General features: G+C 29.9%; 1 protein-coding gene and 1 long non-coding RNA gene across 2 annotated transcripts; one reads left to right on the forward strand and one right to left on the reverse strand.

Moving 5' to 3' along the window:
• Window positions 1–1,248: 1,248 nt before the first annotated feature.
• LOC129972453 (uncharacterized) lies at window positions 1,249–2,810 on the reverse strand. The gene is made up of 2 exons (XM_056086599.1): window positions 2,451–2,810; window positions 1,249–1,299 (listed from the first exon to the last, which is right to left on the reverse strand). The coding sequence occupies exons 1-2, from the start codon at window positions 2,808–2,810 to the stop codon at window positions 1,249–1,251; spliced, it is 411 nt and encodes a 136-aa protein (XP_055942574.1).
• An 8,632-nt stretch (window positions 2,811–11,442) lies between these two features.
• LOC129965966 (uncharacterized) lies at window positions 11,443–18,075 on the forward strand. The gene is made up of 3 exons (XR_008784247.1): window positions 11,443–11,523; window positions 15,265–15,357; window positions 17,990–18,075. It is a non-coding gene; the product is annotated as an uncharacterized LOC129965966 (long non-coding RNA).
• The last annotated feature ends 1,741 nt before the right edge of the window (window positions 18,076–19,816 follow it).

Consider the following 19,816-nt stretch of genomic DNA (forward strand, 5'->3'; position numbering starts at 1 on the left):
TTTTCATTTTTCTGTAACAGTATATATGTATAATGAGCAGCATACGTAATTTAAGTTATATAATTTTTACATAAATCTCATAATATTTACAATTTTTTGTACTTTATGCTTGTTGATATCTTGAATTTAGTTTATGTGATATCGCTTTTATTCAATTTCTAATTTTTATTTAATTAACAGGTATTCGATTGATTCCAAACTTGATTTTTATCCGAATTACACCAATTACCGATTATTTAGAAAAATTCTGATTCTATTACTTCTGGGTTTAGAATTTTTTTAGTTTGATGATTAGTTATTATTGAATTGCTTATCTAAAACTTCTCAGAAAAGAAATCTGGCCTAATGTGTATAAATTCATTAATCGTTCTTCAGAATTTGCTAATATAAAAAAATAGATGTTTTTTAAAGCAATTTAATTTTTTATTATTTGTTTACATCATCGGAGGTTCTAGAAAAATATTGTTTGCATTTCATCACTGTGCGACTTCATTAATGATGAAATCCCATGATAGAAATAGCAGGTAATAAAGCAAATGCATGCAAAGCGAACTGGGAAATTGCGTAAGTATTTGATTTCTCCAAATTTATTCGGAACTTAATTATTGTTTGAAAATTTATTTTTTTAGTGTGAACTAGATGTAATATATTCCGAAATGAAAATATTTTAAGCCTTTTTGTTACACTGGCAAGATCCGAGAACTCTGCAATAGTAAAATGAACGTTTGAGGAAACAATAAAAATGATTTGAATTTCAGACCAACTATTCAATTATGTATAGAAATTTTGCAACACATATTTTTAAGAAATTTCCAAAATTCCTGACGTTAAAAAAAATCGTCAAAATTTCAATGTAATTAAAATTATAAATAAAAATTTAAAAAGACACTCCTAAATGCCCGATTCTATCCTGAAAAAAATATACATGAGATAAATTTGCTGTTAGACAATCTTGCCTGTAGAATAACAAAATACTTACATGCACACACATATATATTTGTATTATTAGTAGAGATATATATTTTACTGTTTAAAATAACTAGATAATTCAGTTTAAACTGTTAAGACTAATATATATATATAATCTCGCTTGTTATTCAATCGTATGTTGTTTAAAATTCTTACTTGCATTTTTTTTAGAATTGCAGATTAATTTGAAATCAAGAATTCATCATTCGTATGATGGAATTGAAATATGCTATTAGTCGGAAAATATTCCTTTGTTTTTCTTAACAATTTTACATTGCATCATTCGCCTCCAATAGGTTTTTCTTCTATGTTGAAGAGAATATAAAACACCTGTCGAGACACGAACATCACTCAATAAGCAAGCTACAGATTATTTTCAGTTTATGTTCATTTCTACACTTTCCTTCCATTAATGAAAACGGCGGAACTAGCAAAGTTAGAGTTGACAGGTAACATTCCTCCAGTAACTTGTTCAGCGCAACTAATCCAATCAAATGAAAAAATGAACAGTTTCTTTTTAATTATCTTCGTTTGTATAGTTTTGAAAAATGCACTAGCAGAGCTCTTCAATGCTTTTTAAACTACATTATGTGTTTTTATATTAAAAATCCTCTTTCCTAATAATATTTTTGGAGCAACTACACTTTTCTATTACTATTTGAACCTTTTTTTTTTTTTTTTTTACAGAATCTTCTAATTTTTTAAAAACTTTTTTTATCACCTTACACTTGGAGTGTAATCTCTATATCTAAGAAATTTTATAGTATAATTTTAGCATTTAAATGATATCTATTTGAACTCTCTTCAGATAATTACTCATTTCTTTCTGGTGAACACCATTTTATTTTCGAACACATATTTTGTGCCTCTTCAGGTAGACTATTACAGATTAGGACACCTCTCACAGTTGGATACCACGTCTCGCTCACAGAATCGTTCTTACACACTCTCGACGTTCAGATACAAAAAAGAATTAACAGAACTTTGTACTCGACAGATACGCCATCTATCGGCGTGAAGCTGTAACATACTCCCCACCTTGAAACCCCAAGGTTTCAAGAGATTACAATGTTCAATAACATAAATAATATTACAACTTTTACACAAATCTAGTAAAAAACACACAATATATATAATAATCAACATCTTTAAGAAATAACAATCAAAACTTACAAATTTCAACATTAAATATTACAAATTAATTATGTTCCATAGGCAATACACAAATTTTAGAAATGGCTCTTTTATAAGTGCTAGACTGCGTTTTAATCTTAACAACACTAAATTTTCTTATCACCAAAATAAATTTTAATTATCCTACCCATAGCCCATTTATAACAACGCAAATTTTCTTCGATTAATAACACTAAATCTCCTAATTTTACATTATTTTTGTCAAACATCCATTTAGATCTCTGTTGTAATTGACTTAAATAATTACGATGCCAAAATTTCCACATACATTGTACAAGTCTAGTTACCTTTTGCCATCTCTTGAGATGACTTTCTTTTAAATTTGTCAAATCAGGCTCATTCAAAGAGGTTAAAGACCTATTTATTAAAAAATGTGCAGGAGTAAGAACTTTAAAATCGTCCTCGTTAGCTGACAAGGGGCAAAGTGGTCGAGAATTCAAAATTCCCTCAATTTGCACAATTACAGTTAAGAACTCTTCATAAGTTAAGTTTATTCCCTTAACAACTCTTTTTAGATGGTATTTAAATGACCTTATAGCTGCCTCCCAAAGACCGCCAAAGTGTGGGGATCTAGGTGGAATAAATTTCCACTCAATGCCTTCTGCAGCTAAATAACCTGCCAGCTTTTCATCTGGTTTTCTAACCATTTCATGAAGTTTTTTAATTTCTCTATTAGCTCCTACAAAATTCTTAGCATTATCTGAAAACAGTTTCGCACATTTACCTCTTCGAGCCATGAATCGTTTTAAAGTCGCTATAAAGGAATCAGAAGTCAAATCTGAAACAATTTCTATATGAACAGCTTTAAAACAAAAAACATACAAAAATACAAATTTTTTGTAAAGCACCTTTACGCTGAGCCTTATTCTTAATATAAAACGGCCCACAGAAATCGGCTCCAGCACAATTAAAAGCAAAATCTGGAGACACTCTTTCCTTGGGCAAATTGCCCATGATTTGAGTAGGTGCAATTGGTTGGGCTTTGAAACAAATGATACATTGATGAACGATTTTTCTGCAGCTATTACGTCCATTTAGAGGCCAAAATTTTTCTCTAACAAGATATAGCAAAGAAGAAGCACCAACATGTAAATATTTATTATGAAAATGTTCTATTATAATTAGAGTTAATCTATGGCCTTTTGGCAAAATTATTTGATGCTTTGTATTAAAACTAAAGTTACTATTACCCAACCGTCCTCCGACTCTTAACAATCCTTTAGAATCCAAGAAAGGATTCAAAGTTTTTAATTTACTACCAAGTGGCACACAGTGGTGTTTTTGGAGACTACTGATGTCTTTAGAAAACTCTTGTATTTGGACATTTTTAATTAAAAATGTCTCTGCGTAGTTCAATTCCTCAGCATTTAGTGGACCTGTTATCTTCACTGCTTCTTTTAGGTTCTTGACAAACCTGAAAACATAACTTAAAATACGAACAATTTTACTATAATTATTACTTATATCTAATATAAACTGTCAAAAACTAGGATTATTACAAATGGAAAGATTAATCATAGGATCATTATTCAGTTCAGAGTTCTTCGCAGTTCTTTTCACCTCAAGAAGATATTCATCATCTGAGACACCAGGATCGTCATTGAAGTTTGGACAGCTACTAGATGAAAGAAAAGACGGTCCATTCCACCAAATGTCCAACTGTTGGATCATTGAAGGGAAAACTCCTCGTGATATCAAGTCCGCAGGATTCTCAGCAATATTTACATAATGCCATTGGAAGTTCTTAGTATACTCTTGAATCCTAGCGACTCGATTAGCCACAAAAGTTTTCAACGATGTAGGTGGAGTTTTGATCCAAGCAAGCACCATAGTGGAGTCCGAGTACAAATGTACTCCATCAATGTCTAGTTGCAAGGATGACAGAACCTTAACAGTAAGCTTGGAAAGCAGATCCGCTGCACACAGCTCCAAACGTGGGATACTAATTTCTTTGATGGGAGCCACTCGAGATTTGCTGCATAAGAGTGACACCTTTATCTCACCAGACCTTGACAAAGACCTGGTGTAGACAGCACAACCATATGCATTTTTCGAAGCATCTCAGAAGCCTCTCAGGTCTACTTTCAGAACTTTAGAACATAACACATGACAATCTATGTTTTTCAATTGACTCAGTTCAGAACTAAATTTTTCCCACTCTCTATTTAAGTGTAAGGGAACTTCATCGTCCCAATCAATTCTCAAAATCCACAACTTCTGCAAAAACATCTTCGCTGTGATTATCAAAGGTCCTAAGAGGCCTAAAGGATCAAACAATCTGGATATGTCCGATAGCATTGTTCATTTGTTGCAGGTCTCACAATTTTTTGAACACTAAAACTAAATGTATCCTTTTCAGGATTGAATTGTAATCCCGAAGTTTTTAAAGTTGCTGAGTTGGGGATATCGAAATTGTATTCTCGGTCCGACGTTGGTACATTTTGTAACAAAACAGGATTATTTGAGCTCCACTTGTGAAGCTCCATACCAGCTGATTTTAACAAATGTATTAACTGGTCTTGTAGTTCAATGGCAGAAGATAAATCCTCGGTACCACTGAGTATATCGTCGACGTAAAAATCTTTGCCAGCAGCAGCGGCTAAAGGATAATTGTCCTGCTCATCACAGCATAATTGTTTTAGTACTCTGGTTGCCAAGTAAGGAGCGCATTTGGTTCCGTAGGTAACAGTGAGCAACTTAAATACACGTAATTTCTCTTCCTCTAAATCCTTCCATAAAATACATTGTAAATCACACTGATCTGGATGTATCCAAATTTGACGATACATCTTTTTTATGTCAGCGGTGAAAACTATAGAATGTTTTCGAAATCTCAACAAAATAGCGAACAAATCATCTTGGACAACAGATCCTGAATACAAATTATCATTAAGCGATTGTCCAGATGACGTTGCCTCTGATGCGTTAAAAACAACGCGTAATTTTGTAGTACTACTTTCTGGCCTAAAAACACCATGATGAGGCATAATGTACCTTGGAGTTTCGCAAGTTGCCTGCATATGCCCCAAATTCTCATACTCAGTTAAAAATTCGCTGTATAGTTGCTTATACTCTGGTTCTCTCTTCAAACGTTGCCAAAGTGAATTAAATCTTTTAGTAGCAATATGTTTTGATTCGCCTAAACATGGGGGATCTATTTTAAACGGCATTTTAACAACATAACTTCCATCGTCATTTCTGAAATGTGTTTTCATGAAATGATCTTCACATATTAAACTCTCATCATTTTGTAATTTATCCCCCTCAACATCTTCAATTTCCCAAAATTTCCTTAAATTTGCATCCAAATCTTCTATTACCAACCCACAATGAACAGTAGTTTCGTTTTCAATTGGAACACTTCCGGTAGCAACAAACCCAAATACAGTATTTTGAAAAACAATGTCTGTTCCCGGAAACCTAATTTGACCCGATCTCAAAAGTTCATAGAATATTTGGGCACCTAATAAAATATCCACATCTCCAGGTTCATTGAAACTCACATCCGCTAAATTGAAACTATCTAATTCTAGCGTATCAATGTCAAATTGTTTGGAGGGGATACTATCTGTTATATGCGGCACTACCAATAGCTCAATTCCCTTTTCAAAGCTTCTGCTTACGTTCGAAATTTTCGTTTTTACGATCGAGTTAATAACAGATGATGATTGATTTAGTCCAGAAACCAAAATGTTTCGTCTTTCTTTTTTCAAATTCAGTTCATCGGATAACCGTTTTGAAATGAAATGACTCATACTACCAACATCTAGTAACGCACGTGCACTCATAAACATTCCTACATTATTTTGAATCATCACATTTGCAGTACTTAATAAAACCAATTTGTTTACATTTAAGTTGGTAGCAGTGAATGAATGCGTACTGTTCGCAGGTGACTCATTCGTCAGTTGGGAAGAATTATGATTAGGATTTTCAGTTCTCGGAACGAATACATTTGACCTTGGATTTAATCCCGCGTTAGCATTTTGCGAACGAGTTTCAGTTTCGCTTTGAGTATTTCCCAAGTGCAAAAGAGTGTTATGTCGTTTCTTGCAAATGGAACAGTTGGATTTTGAATAACAGTTAACAATTTTATGATGATTTAAACAATTAAAACATAATTGCTTATTTTTAACGACCTCAATTCTCTCATTAACAAGCATATTTTTGAACACAGGACATACATTCAGGGAATGATTTTCATTAGATTTACAAATTACACATTTCGGAGTTTTAACTTCCGCTACGAATGCTTTTTGTGGACTGTATTCTTTACGATATTTTTGAGAATGGTTTACAACTTGCGGTCGTGAAAACACATTACTATCGTTTTTGAATTTTGACGATACATAAATATCGCAATGCCTGGCCAAATCTGGTGTCACATACCAAGATTCTCCTTGTTTCACGCCAATATGAATTTGTAGTTCACGATCTAATGAATCAAATATTTGTTCGGAAACCATGAGTTCACAAACTCCCCTGAAATCATTTACCTTCCTTAACTGACAATAATAATCAAAGGCTGCACTAAGTCGCGATGCTAACTGGATATAGCTTTCGTTTGGACGTTTTTTCGCTTTACGGAAATTATTTAAAACTTCTTGTGGGGTGGATTGAAATTCTTTCAACACTAATTCCTTTAATTTGTCATACATACACAATTCATCTTCATTTAAATATATCATTAAATTGGTAACTTTTTCGCCTAAGATATTTAATAGGATCTCTGATTTGAATTGTTCTGGGACATTTTTGGTTTTGAAAGCTCTTTCAAGCGATTGGAAAAATAAATTATACGACTCTGCTCGTGTAGGAACTGGCATAGTTAAAGTTTTGACACTTTTTATCAAACTTTCTAAACTAAAATTAGAATCAGAATCGCTATTTGTCACATTAACCTTTTGTGTTACATCTTTTTGTAAATTAGCAAGCTCAAGTTGTTTTTCTAATTGCGTGAGTTTGTTTTTCCAATTCTACTTTCTGTGCTTCATTTTTCTCGTAATCTTTTTTCTTTTCAATTATTGACTCAACCACAGTTTTTACGAATTCATAATTATCTTTATAGATCTCGCTCTTTTCAATTAAATCGTTAATAGTAACTACTTTGGCACCCGAAGGAATATCAATTTCTAGTTCCTCGGCAACTTCAATTAATTCACTCTTTTTAAGTTTTGAAAGCATTTTGAAAAGAGAACTCTGAATATATGCAACTCATAAAAACGAAACTAATACACAAATTTGGAAAACAAAAGTATACTCACAGTTACCCTGAAACCAAAACAGACACAATAATCCAATCATCGGATAATTCAATCATAGGAATTTGCACTTTCTATCCATTGGAGATCACTCTAACGATTCAGAAATCGCTGAGAAGAATATCAAGTAAACACACGCGGCAAAACAGAAACACTTGCCGACTTCTCAAAACTCTCGATGGTTCAATACTCCGGCTCGACGGACCACTTAATGTAATTCTCTTCAGATAATTACTCATTTCTTTCTGGTGAACACCATTTTATTTTCGGACACATATTTTGTGCCTCTTCAGGTAGACTATTACAGATTAGGACACCTCTCACAGTTGGATACCTCGTCTCGCTCACAGAATCGTTCTTACACACTCTCGACGTTCAGATACAAAAAAGAATTAACAGAACTTTGTACTCGACAGATACGCCATCTATCGGCGTGAAGCTATATCACTATTAATTAGACGCCCAAAATATTTGAAAATTTACTATATAGGCAGCTAGATGGCTTTGTTGATTTTTATATTTTTTTGCAGCTTAGAAAATGATAGTTTAAAAAGTGCTTAGAGCTCTTTATGCTTTGTTATTTTACAGGATTTGAATTTAGTTTATATTTCAGCTTTCTTTTCTTTTTAAAAAGGCAGAAGCTTATAGTACAAACAGAGCAAAATGCTGAAAATAGCACTTCTTATAATGCTGACATTGAATGTAATCCTATGCGCAAAAAACAGTAGAAGTAAGTATATGTATTTATCTTATATTTTAACAGAAATAAATAAATAAATAGAAGTAAAAAGTAACCAATTTCAGATTTTTTTTTATATGAATTCTGATGGATCTCTGACTTACACATAACATTGATTTCTATGCCGAACAAATCTGTCCAAAAATTTATTATAATGTTTAATTTATTGTTGAGTGGTGGCAGTCGAATTAAAATTTGTATAAGATAATTTATCATCTGATATAAAAGTGTTTAATAATAATATTTTTACCCAGAAATTTAAAACCTAATTAAGAAATGTATCCGCATCCAAATAAACGCATTTGATTCAAAGATTTTTCTAAGATATCCAATTTTTATGATAAATTTTTACAAACTATTCTTCGATTTGACATGTTCCTATATATAAAAAAAGAGGAATTTTGGAGTCTTTATTTCACTAATTTTCTCTCATGCTAAAGTCTCAACATTTTTATATGTATATACTCTCTGACCATATATTATTTCAATATTTTCATGAGTTTAAATCAATTAAATTCGAATTATTAACCCATGAATTTAGCAAAATTTTATTCGCAGACAAATAAGCCATTTAATAAGCAAACTAGTAAAATTTGAATTGAACATTCAAAAATGCTTATAATAATAAATGATAAAATAAAGACTAAAAATCACATTTAAGTCGTAAAGAATAAATAAAATATAAAAATTATTAAAATTAAATTAAAAAATAATTGTTACGCTTATATTAATAAGTAATCTAACAAAACATTTAAATTAATAATTAATTTTAGTAAAGATTAATTATATATTTAAAATTTTCTTTTCAAATTGGTTTTGAATAAAAAGAAAATCCTTGTTCTTAATGCACGAATATAAAATTATTTTCTTAATATTTACTATCTGTTTAACATATTTCTCTCTGATGCGATAACAGGTTGAGCACATTGTTGCATTGTTCTACCCTGCAGTATGTGGATATAAATTGATTTCATTAAATCTACTATTTCATGAATTATTCCTTGAATTTATAAATTTGAATTAATTATTTCCACTATTTATAGAAATTAAAATATTAATACAATTTCAAAAAAGAAAAAAAATCTTTCTGCTAGTTGCTTTTTTTATAAATTATATTAATAATGCTCATTTATCGTAAAATTTTATGATATTTTTAAGAATATAAATTTATTGCCACATAGTCTATTTTAAACATTTTAAAAAATTGTTATACAGCTAATATCTTAAAAATCCGAACAGCTTTGTGTATTTTTGTTTGAAAAAAGTCCAATGGATTTGTCCTATTTTTTTGTCTGAAATTTAAAATTATTTTAAATAAATTCAGTGGTACAGCTTCAGTTGTTGAATTTGATTCATTAATTATTTAATTGATTGATGTATTTTATATTTCTTTTTGTTTTTCCGATCAGCCAGTATACGTTTTTTTAAATATGTAATTATTTAGTATATTTTTCTGTCACTAGATATTGTCTGCTACACAATACCAATTCAAGGACCTTGCAAAGAGTACGAAATGAAATATGCCTTCGACCCCAAAACGTTTCGATGTAGACTCTTTCTTTTTGGTGGGTGTCTCCCAAGTTCGAATACTTTTTCGACACTTCAGAAATGCAAAGAAATGTGTGAATAGAACATAAAAGAAACAGAGTATCGTCTTATTTAGAAACTTTAGGCAGGGAAAACTTGAGTTTAAATTTTGTGTTATTTTTATCACAGAGTTTTTAACTTAAGAATAAGCAAAAATATTTTTATAGTAAAATAAATATTTTTGTTAATTCCAAGTTTATATCCATTAATCTATAAGTTTGAATTTCTCTTGTAATTTTTTGTAATGTTCTTTGAAGAATTCTACATTGGAATTTCTTCAAAAATGTATTTCTAAATTAATAAAGCATTAAGTAAACGATTCTGATAAGAATACTGCTTCTTTTTAATTGCATTCTTATGAGATTATGGTGTAACAGACTTAAGCACAGAAAAAATACAAAGTAAAAAAGAAAAAGAATAAAAAAAATACATAATTGAGACATAAAAAGAGGTCGACGAGAATTGCATCAGAAATCTGAATAAAATAAATTTCTTGATTGAAATTACAAAATTAGTCTGTCAAAAGCAAATCCATACTTATTTCCTAGGTGCAAGGTATGGAAAAGAGAAACAGCTTCATGGTTCTGAGCTTACCATTAAATGACTAGGATAATATTCATTGGCGGATTTCGAACTAGATTCAATAAACCTATAGTCACTTGCTTTAAGGAGAGAATCGCAGACAGATCAATTAAAAAAATTGTAAAAATGTACAAGCAAAACTTTGAAAATACGAATTCTATAAATTATAAAATATAAGAGTAGCATCAGCATTTTGCCAAATATATTTTATCAGATGTTAGTCTGTTTCATTCCGATCAATTAGTACAGTATCTAATGTACAGTAGGTATATATGGTTAAGCACTGCTGCATGTAAATGAGACTGCATCTACTCCAAGAATCATAATAAATCAATCAAAATATATACATTTTAACAAAGTTATTGAAATAAGAAATTAATCTAAAATAAACTACAAATAAGGAAATTAGTATTAGAACTACAAATGAGTATTGAAATGAAATGGTCAAGAAAAGGGGCTAGCCTAGTGATGCACATTCCCTAAGACCATAAAATGCCTATATCCACCTATGATGTTACTGTCTATCTATATGTCGATTTTAGAAACCTAAGCGGCATTTTTTTAGAGTTGCACTTTAACATGAAAGGAGAGTAACTGTCCTAATTAAAAGTATTGATTTTTTTTATTACACCTTAAAATATATTTTCGTATGACTTTCAAACTGTAAAAAGACAGAAAATTCTACCTATTTTGACCTTTTACTCACCTTAATAAAGTCTTTTTTTTCTTGAAAAATTGCTTCAGATAAATAAACATTTTTTAATGATTTACATTTTTCATTATTTGATATTTCCTTTTTCAGAATTTTTTTAATTATATATTTTTTGAAAAAGAATTCCATCTTTAAAATAAATGACTGCGAATTCAAATTCATAGAATTATAAAAAATATTTAATTAACTCCCAATAAAATCGAATCGTGAAGAAGAAATGGCAAAATAAAATTTGCATTAATGAATCTGCAAGTTAAAATGAGCCGTTTCCAGGGTTTCTCAATAACAACTACAACGCAAATCATATTTCAGTTATGTCAATATTTTTCCAGGGTTTGTATAAATTAGGAAATATTGCAAGCGATTCGCACATGACTTTTTAATTGAATTAATCTTTATTCTTTGAGCATAAGTTCAAATATTAGCACAGAGAAGAAATAAAATACAGTTAATATTCCCTCGACAGATTTCGAAGACAGGTCTGTAATATTTGAATAATTTTTTGAAAAATAGGATAGATTAATTAAGATTTAAAAATTATTTTTTTTAGTTTCAACAAAACAACTAGACGTATTTTGTTTAGAAATACCAAGATGGAATCCGATAATATCTCATTTTAACAATATAAATGAGAATTCACTTAATTATTTTTGTATCTCTTCAATTCTTTATATATGTTATAACAAAAGCCAGTGGTAACTCAAGTTATTAGTATGGAACAAAGTTAAAATGTCTATAACTACTCTATTAGACTCGCGTGATCTTGAAATACATACTACATGAAATATATATATACATTTTATAAAATTATGGCAAAAAAAGGTACGCAAAATTATGCATTTCCTGATTTTTGTATGGAAGCTTATTTTTTCTCTACAATTTATCAGAATATTTTTCTGAAAATCATTGTAGTAATGTCTTAATCTGCGCATTAATTGTTCCTTGACATCGGAGCTCCTGTGAAATTTTTATTATAAGATTTCCCTCTTTTAAAGTGTAAACAGTTTTTCGTCGTTAAAATGCATTTGAAAAGAAATTAGTATTCAGTGCAAGTAATCAATATTAATTTAATTTTCTCTACTTAAAATAAAACTTGCAAAATTTTCTGGAATTCTTTTAATTTTATATTGTGTAGAAAACTTATTACGTAATTCACAAATTATTTTATCTTTCCAAATGTTCTAGATGTTGTTATAATGTTATTAATGCTATTACATCGACTTTTAATTGGTATTTTTAAAAGTGAACTAAATTTTGATCCATAAATATTGATTAAATTTTAATCTAAATCTTTTACGGCCCTGCAGGATACTGAATTATTGATTTTACTGTGAATTTTAATTTTTAATTTGAAAATAAAATTTACCCTTCGGGCGTATCCTCATTGTTAAGTCAAAATGTCATATGCCAAAATTTGTTAAAACATTTTATTAATAATACAAGACTGCATATGTTAGATGCAGTTGACCTCAAACTGATTTATGTGTTTACTGTATCTTGTCACAAACTGCCATATGTCTCTAGTCATTCCAACTATTACATAAACATTTTGTATACTTTGTTATGTGTGATTTTTAGCTGCATTTTGAATAATAGAGACTTTATTTCTGTTTATTTGTTATTTTTTTTAAATCTGACATTTAGCAAAAATGGGCATAGAACGATTTAAATAGTTATATAATTAATATTCGAATCAACCACTGAAAAAGATTTCCACTGCATTTTGCTCTTGCTGTGTTAGTCACATCATTATATCTTCGGTCTACGATGTTTTATCCTAGTGATTGATTTTCAAAAAGAAAAAAAAATGCTCTTATTTTGTGGTGATTGATCTCGGAAAGATTAAAAGTGTTCGGCAGTTTAACAGTCATCAGAAATGATTTCAGGCTTAAGAAGGGATACAAAATATTAATTTAAATATAGTTTTCGCATTTTTGTTTTTGATAATGACATTATGATATAATTTTTAAATTAGAGAATGACACTTTTAGAATAATTTTTTTTTATTTCTTTTCGCGAATTTCGACTGATACAATCAACAACCCTGTTTTTTGGTGGGAAAAAAAAATCGAATTTTTCAAAAAATAATGCAAATTTTGACTTGAAAATTTTATTCTTTTTTTCATAACACGTATATCAAAATTGAATTTCCAAAACTTTACTCAACTTTAAAAAGAAATAAAAAATTTTTTTCTTCTAAATTTGCACATTTTTATAATTTATTCCTGCCCTAATTAAGCTATCATAAAGTTTGAAAACTAAATTTGTAGATATCTTTTATGATTACTACTTCTTGTTTAAAATTTCTCTGTTATATTTATAGCCTTCTACTTAAATTCAAAAATTCAGTGTTAAAATTTCCATCCTCCGCCCTATATGGGTGCAAACTTAGAGGCGTTGTTTTAGATAAGCAGCTCAACAACTTAAGACAATAAAAATGCTGTTATATATATATATATATATATTTCATATTTGCTTTTTTATGACAATTTGGCTGAGCTAAATAATCTTTTGAGAAATGGAAAATTTTATAATTGGTCAACTCTTCTAAAGTTTTGTAGATATTTCTACTAACAGATGGCACCATGTGTTGAAGTAACCATTACAATTTTTTTGTAAATATAAATATCTCTAAGATTGTAGACATTTTTTTTTCTGAAGAGTAGAATTTAAATTTAAATTATTTAAATTTTGGGTATATTTTGAATAAAAAAAAATACCTTAAAAAGGAGTTTTAACTTCTCTGAATTAGTTTTATAAATTTTATCATTTCTTTTAATAATGTTTCTTTTTACTATTTCATGGAAATCCAAGTATCTGTTTACACAGCATTCACAAATAAATGAATCTGAGGTTAAATACTGTGTCTGAATTGACAACTTTTGTAGCTGAAAATCACGAGATTTTGTCCACTGAATCAATACATTTTATGTAATTTTACTTTAATAATACATTTAACTTGAATTCTTGAATTTTTCATTGAACTGATCTTTATCTTTAATTTTAACTATAAATTGCCACAATGGATGTCCGTTGCTAAGATCACAGCTCAACGATCACACCTGATTCATTTTAGAATGTGTTCTTAAACTCGTTGAACAGTTTAAGTATTGGCTATTCTAAAGTCTCCGATAGCGGTTGATTAATCTTGCATAAAAACGTAAAACATCAAAAATCAACATTTGCGATTTATTCTTTTTTCATTATGCAAAAAATAAAACTTTAAAATGTTATTATTTTGCATCATGACGATGAATTAAAGTATAATTCTATCAACATAAAAGTGATTGGTTTATATACCAGCATTCTTGAAATTCCAAGCCTAAATATAAAATAAGAAAATAATAAAACTTTTACTTATTTATCTCAACGAGTAATTTTGTCATAAAAATCTCTGAAGAATGAGTTAAAACCTTCTCTAATTTTTTTATTTTATTTTATAACTGGTAAAAGAAATAAATTATTAGATACAAGCAAGAGACAAAATTTTCAAGTAATTATTCACAAAATACACACATTGTACGTATCTCTGGAAATATAAAAGAACAAATAAAATATAAATAATAAATTCTGAGTGAATATTGTTATACTTTTCAATATCAGCCGTTGATGAACGGATTTCTTTTCGAGCAATAACTAATCTTTTATTCGTTTTCAAATTGTCATACAAACCGAGTTTTTATAGAAGATTACCATTAGCATATATTACCATTTTATCGATTAATTGTTTTTTTCTCTTTAACGGTAATCGGTTTTATAGATGATTTTAATATAAACAAACCAAGTTAGAAAATATCTAGTTATCTGAAAATCAGATTTTAATTAAGACTGTAAACTATTTTATTTATATAATTCACACAATTTCATAAATTAGGCTAATAAAAACGCTATCGCATTACAAATGTAACATTAATTAAAATAGCTTTTGAATGGAACAATCATTTGAAAACTAAAATCCAAGAATCTCGTGAAAAATTTTAATCATTCAGCTGCAAATGGATAATAAACAGAAACAAAATTAGGCAATACTGATGAAACATTTTGAATTCATGCTGTTTTGAATAGAAGACGTGCGTGAAATTCCTTGATTAAAATTTTCTGTATAAATTCTTCAGTTTTCGGAATTGTTTCGGACTTAAAAATTCAATTTGCTATTGCTGCTTTTATGAAATCGATTAATAGAATATTACATATTTTAAACATCTGTTTATTTTTTACAGACTTCAGCGAAAGAATGAATGGATTGATTTTAATTTCAGCTGTGGTGTCTTGGTGCTTGATTGATGATGTAATTATGGCACGTATGCCAGCAAGTAAGAAAGATGGATTTTTTAATATAAATTAATGAAATAAATTATGTTTATAGTGTATGGTGATTACATAGTCACCATATACTTAATAAAAAACAGATTTTGCATTTTAATATAGTTATATGCATTCAACATGGGGCACAAATTCAAAACTTTCCCATCTGATTACCCAATATCTCTATACAAATTCTCTAGATCTTTAATATAAATTTCTCTCCAATCTACTTACAGAAATTTCAATCACTGCAACTGCAATTGTGTTTCCCCTCAATCTCTTAAGCTGGATCTCGTTACTATTGCGAGTTCACAAATTGTACACACTGTCTATGGCAAAGGATACCGACGTGCTCTGATTGGTTTAAGCCTTGGCATCTTTTTGGCAATGTTTTGCACTCATAATAGTGTAGTTTTCGCTTATTTGGCACAAACCTTGTATCTTTTATTAGTTTTATGGAAGATAACGAGTGAATATCAACACGATCTAGTTTTTATTAATATAATTGTTTTCTCTATATATTACTAGTAATACTAATAATACTAATTAATAATAATAACAAATAATACTAATAATACTAGTAATACAAGTAACTAATGTTGTTTATGCACAGAAGTATAAAAGATATATGAAAGTAATTACTCAACATATGATGCAGCAATTAAAAAATTCTTTTTTTTTATGATTTTCGTGCCTTTATTAGATAATTTATGCAGTCATTGAAACTTGTTGCTGAACGTTTGTTACTTTCCCATCAACTACATATGGGGAGATGATTACTTAATGCCCAAAACGTATAAATATGTAAGCTTTAACGGAATATGTGATTTCGTAGCTAATTTTTTTCGTTATATCAAAATAATATTAAGAAGAAACGCACACAAAAAAATATTTTTAATAAATTGTAATTTTTATATTTCCTGAATTTAGGTTTCAGGATTTGATCTTTTCTGCTGTATATGTGTGCCAGATTAATATTACATGTAAACCGTAAAAAATAGGGGGGGGGGATAAATTCACATATTTTATTTATTTTTATAAAAATATATTTCGGTATGGCATCTTTTTGGCAAAACATTGCCAAAAAGATGCCAAGGCTTAAACCAATCAGAGCACGTCGGTATCCTTTGCCATAGACTTAGTCTGTACAATTTGCGAACTCGCGTTACTATTCACGTAATGCATTTGGTGTGCTAAAATGAAAATGAATAAAAAATGAAAATCTATTTTATCTTGAAGTTAGTGACCTGATCAAAAGATTAACAATATGATAATTGATGGAAAATGGACAGCCGCTTTTTTCCACTTCTTGTCTTCTTGTGTACAGCCGACCATCCCGCCACCACTGAGGCAGTATCGGAAGGATTTGTTGTGACCGACTGCTGTCTTTAACATAATCCATCCATATCATTGACAAATTCTCCGTACTTAGGTTGATCCTAAGCCACAAGTGGTGAATATCTGACTTTCTTCCTCATCTTTCCCTACATTCGTCATCCTGTTCTAAGAGCAGCAGGTCGACACTTTGAGAAAACCTTCTCAAATATCTCTGTATTCTTCCAAATGTGACTCCGACAACAGAAGAAAGGCAAACACTTTTAAACTTTAAATTTTTGACAAAAAAACTGTCAACTTTCAACATCATGTCTTCAGTATTTTAAGATTTTCTGACACCATTAGAACTGAGCTTAAGTCATTATTTTCAAATTTTAGATTATTTCTTAGTTCTGAGACTTCTATACATTCTTTTAAATAATGGTAAACAATACCGATTCCTCCACAGGTGCATTTATTTTCCTGCATTCTTCCATATCTTTGGAAAAGCCGATTTTTTCCACTGTTGGACATTCCATCTAAATCCTTTATATGGTCATATATAGGAAAATGGTGCTTTGTAGCTGAAATGCACAAGCTATCCGCATCATATACATATGGTACAACGCCTTCGTAGTTATATAGTTCTTATCTTCTAGCATGTAAATAGTAACGTTGATAGGTATATTTAATACTGCCAACAAGTAATAAGTTCACGATATACTTTTCTTGAAGAAAGTATATCATGAACTTATTAGTAGTTATATAGTTCTTATCTTCTAGCATGTAAATAGTAACGTTGATAGGTATATTTAATACTGCCAACAAGTAATAAGTTCATGATATACTTTTCTTGAAGAAGCATATAGTCCACGCATGATACCGTGATGTATATTTTGTATTATTTTTAATGCTATGGATGTATTATTACTTTTTAGAAAAATTTCTACCGTCATCATTATCAGGATGTTTAAATTTGTTAATAAAATCCTTAATGTCAAGCTGAATCTAGATGAGCTGCTTTGGATTTTCTGAATTTATGGGGGAAATCTGCACCTCCTCGTAAGCCCTTCCAAAAAACGAGCAAAAACACCTTTTCTTTCTTCTGCTGCCATCATTGTTCTAGATTACTCTAAAAAAAGAATAGTTAGCGAATATCAAATATAATGTGTATTCCATCTGCATGTTTTCATTTTGCATTTCCTTTTTTTTGAACATATGTCCATTGTGTAAATGGAAAGTCAAATGAATATGTGTCAGATATACGATATCTGAATTTTATATCAAAATTTTTTAGAATTATCAGAATTTTTTCAAAAAATATAGGTCCATGTCTGGAAGAAATGGACCCAGGTTATGGCGATAACTGGTCAGATAGATATTACTACGATCGGAAGAAAAAGCAATGTATAAGGTTTACATATGGAGGAAAAGGAGGAACTGCGAACAATTTTGAATCAAAAGTAGCCTGTGAGAGAGAATGTTTTGTATCACATCCTAAAGTAAGTAAAGTAATACAAGATCATCTTACTTTTTACCGCAACTTCACTTAGCAAATTAATACAATGTGATCATAAAACAATGAGGGGTATTTTAAACTCTTTAGAAGGTAAGAAATGGACCTCTTCTCTGTGATAAATTTGCATTTTTGTGTGAAGATCTTATACTATATTTAATTTATCTTGTTTTTTGGCATTTTTAAGATATACTGCAAAAGAATTGCCGCAATTGGTCAGTTAACTGAAAAATAGTTAACGAAGTGATAGATTTTCATTAAAATTTGATACAAAAATATGATTTTAGTATAGAAGTTTATATAAAATTTTACTCATTTAGATTATTCTAGAGTTAATATACTCACATGCTCCCCGAAAGGCAAATAGAATTCCTTTTCAACTATTTCGACCAAAATGTAATAGACATCTTCATGTTTGGTGTAAACATTGTACGAATAATCAAACCAATTATATTACAAAATACACAGAATCATGGGATACCTCCTTTTATCATGTCGAACCTCTTTTTGCCTGGCGAAGTGCAGCGAGGGTGACATGGGCTCAACAAATCGTTCGAAGTCTGTTGCAGAAATAATGAGCCATGTTGCCTCTATAAACGCTCATAACTGAGAAAATGTTGCCGGTGCAGTATTTTTGTCCGAACAGACTTTTCGATTATGTCCCATAAATGTTCGATCCTGCGTGCTTGGTGGCTGACGTGCGTTAAATCTGTTTTGGTCACAAAGTCCTCCATGTCGAGAGTAATACCACTGGGGGTACTGGATCAGGGATGATCTTTCTCTGATTCAGGTCTAAATTACGTACCGTGGTTGAGTGAATGAAATGCGTGAATGAAGTCCTCCCCGTAAGAAGGGTTATGACGTGTGTGTAGCTAAGTCGCTCTCTTGGCCCTAGATGGCGCTACTATAGAAACAAGAGGCGCTCCCCCTCAGGCTTAAATCGGCTGTCTTCGAACAGTGGGCTTGTCCATGGCAAGTGCCATAAGAAACAACAACAATAACAAATGTTCAATGGATTTCGGGCGATTTAGGCAGCCAAATTATTCTCTGGAATTGTCCAGAATGTTCTTCAAACCAATCGCGAGCGTATTTTGACTATGCATCGAATGATTATAATAATTTTTTTTTTTTAAATTTCAAGTGTCAAGTGATCCACCATTTAATTTGTAATTTTAATAAATGAGAATGACCCACCGTATCTTTTCTTTGATTTAATAGACATTAATTATAGTATCATTCTGCATATTTCATCTGATAAAACGCATTGATAATCTCCTTTATCTCTTAACAGTTAAATACAATGGGAAGCATACCTAGTTTTGGGTAATCCTCAAGACAGAACAGGTAGTATCTTTTTTTCTCATGGTTTATTTCATTAGAAATAATACAAATTTTCAGTTATTTTTTAAAGTGAATTTTAAAATTTTATTTCAGTTGGAAACTTTCTTCTTCTCTATTTTGCAGGGCTTTAACAAATAGGAAAAAAAATGAACCTCTAGACTCCATTGGTATAAAAGTCTGTTTCTGGCATTGATAAAATATGTTCCAAGAAAATTATATCAAAGAAAGCAAGCAGAATATGTAAAATATTTATGTATTATATTTGTTCATGTAAAATGTTGATTAAATGATCTTTA

Source organism: Argiope bruennichi, chromosome 1 (assembly GCF_947563725.1).
Source record: "Argiope bruennichi chromosome 1, qqArgBrue1.1, whole genome shotgun sequence".
NCBI lineage: Eukaryota > Metazoa > Arthropoda > Arachnida > Araneae > Araneidae > Argiope > Argiope bruennichi.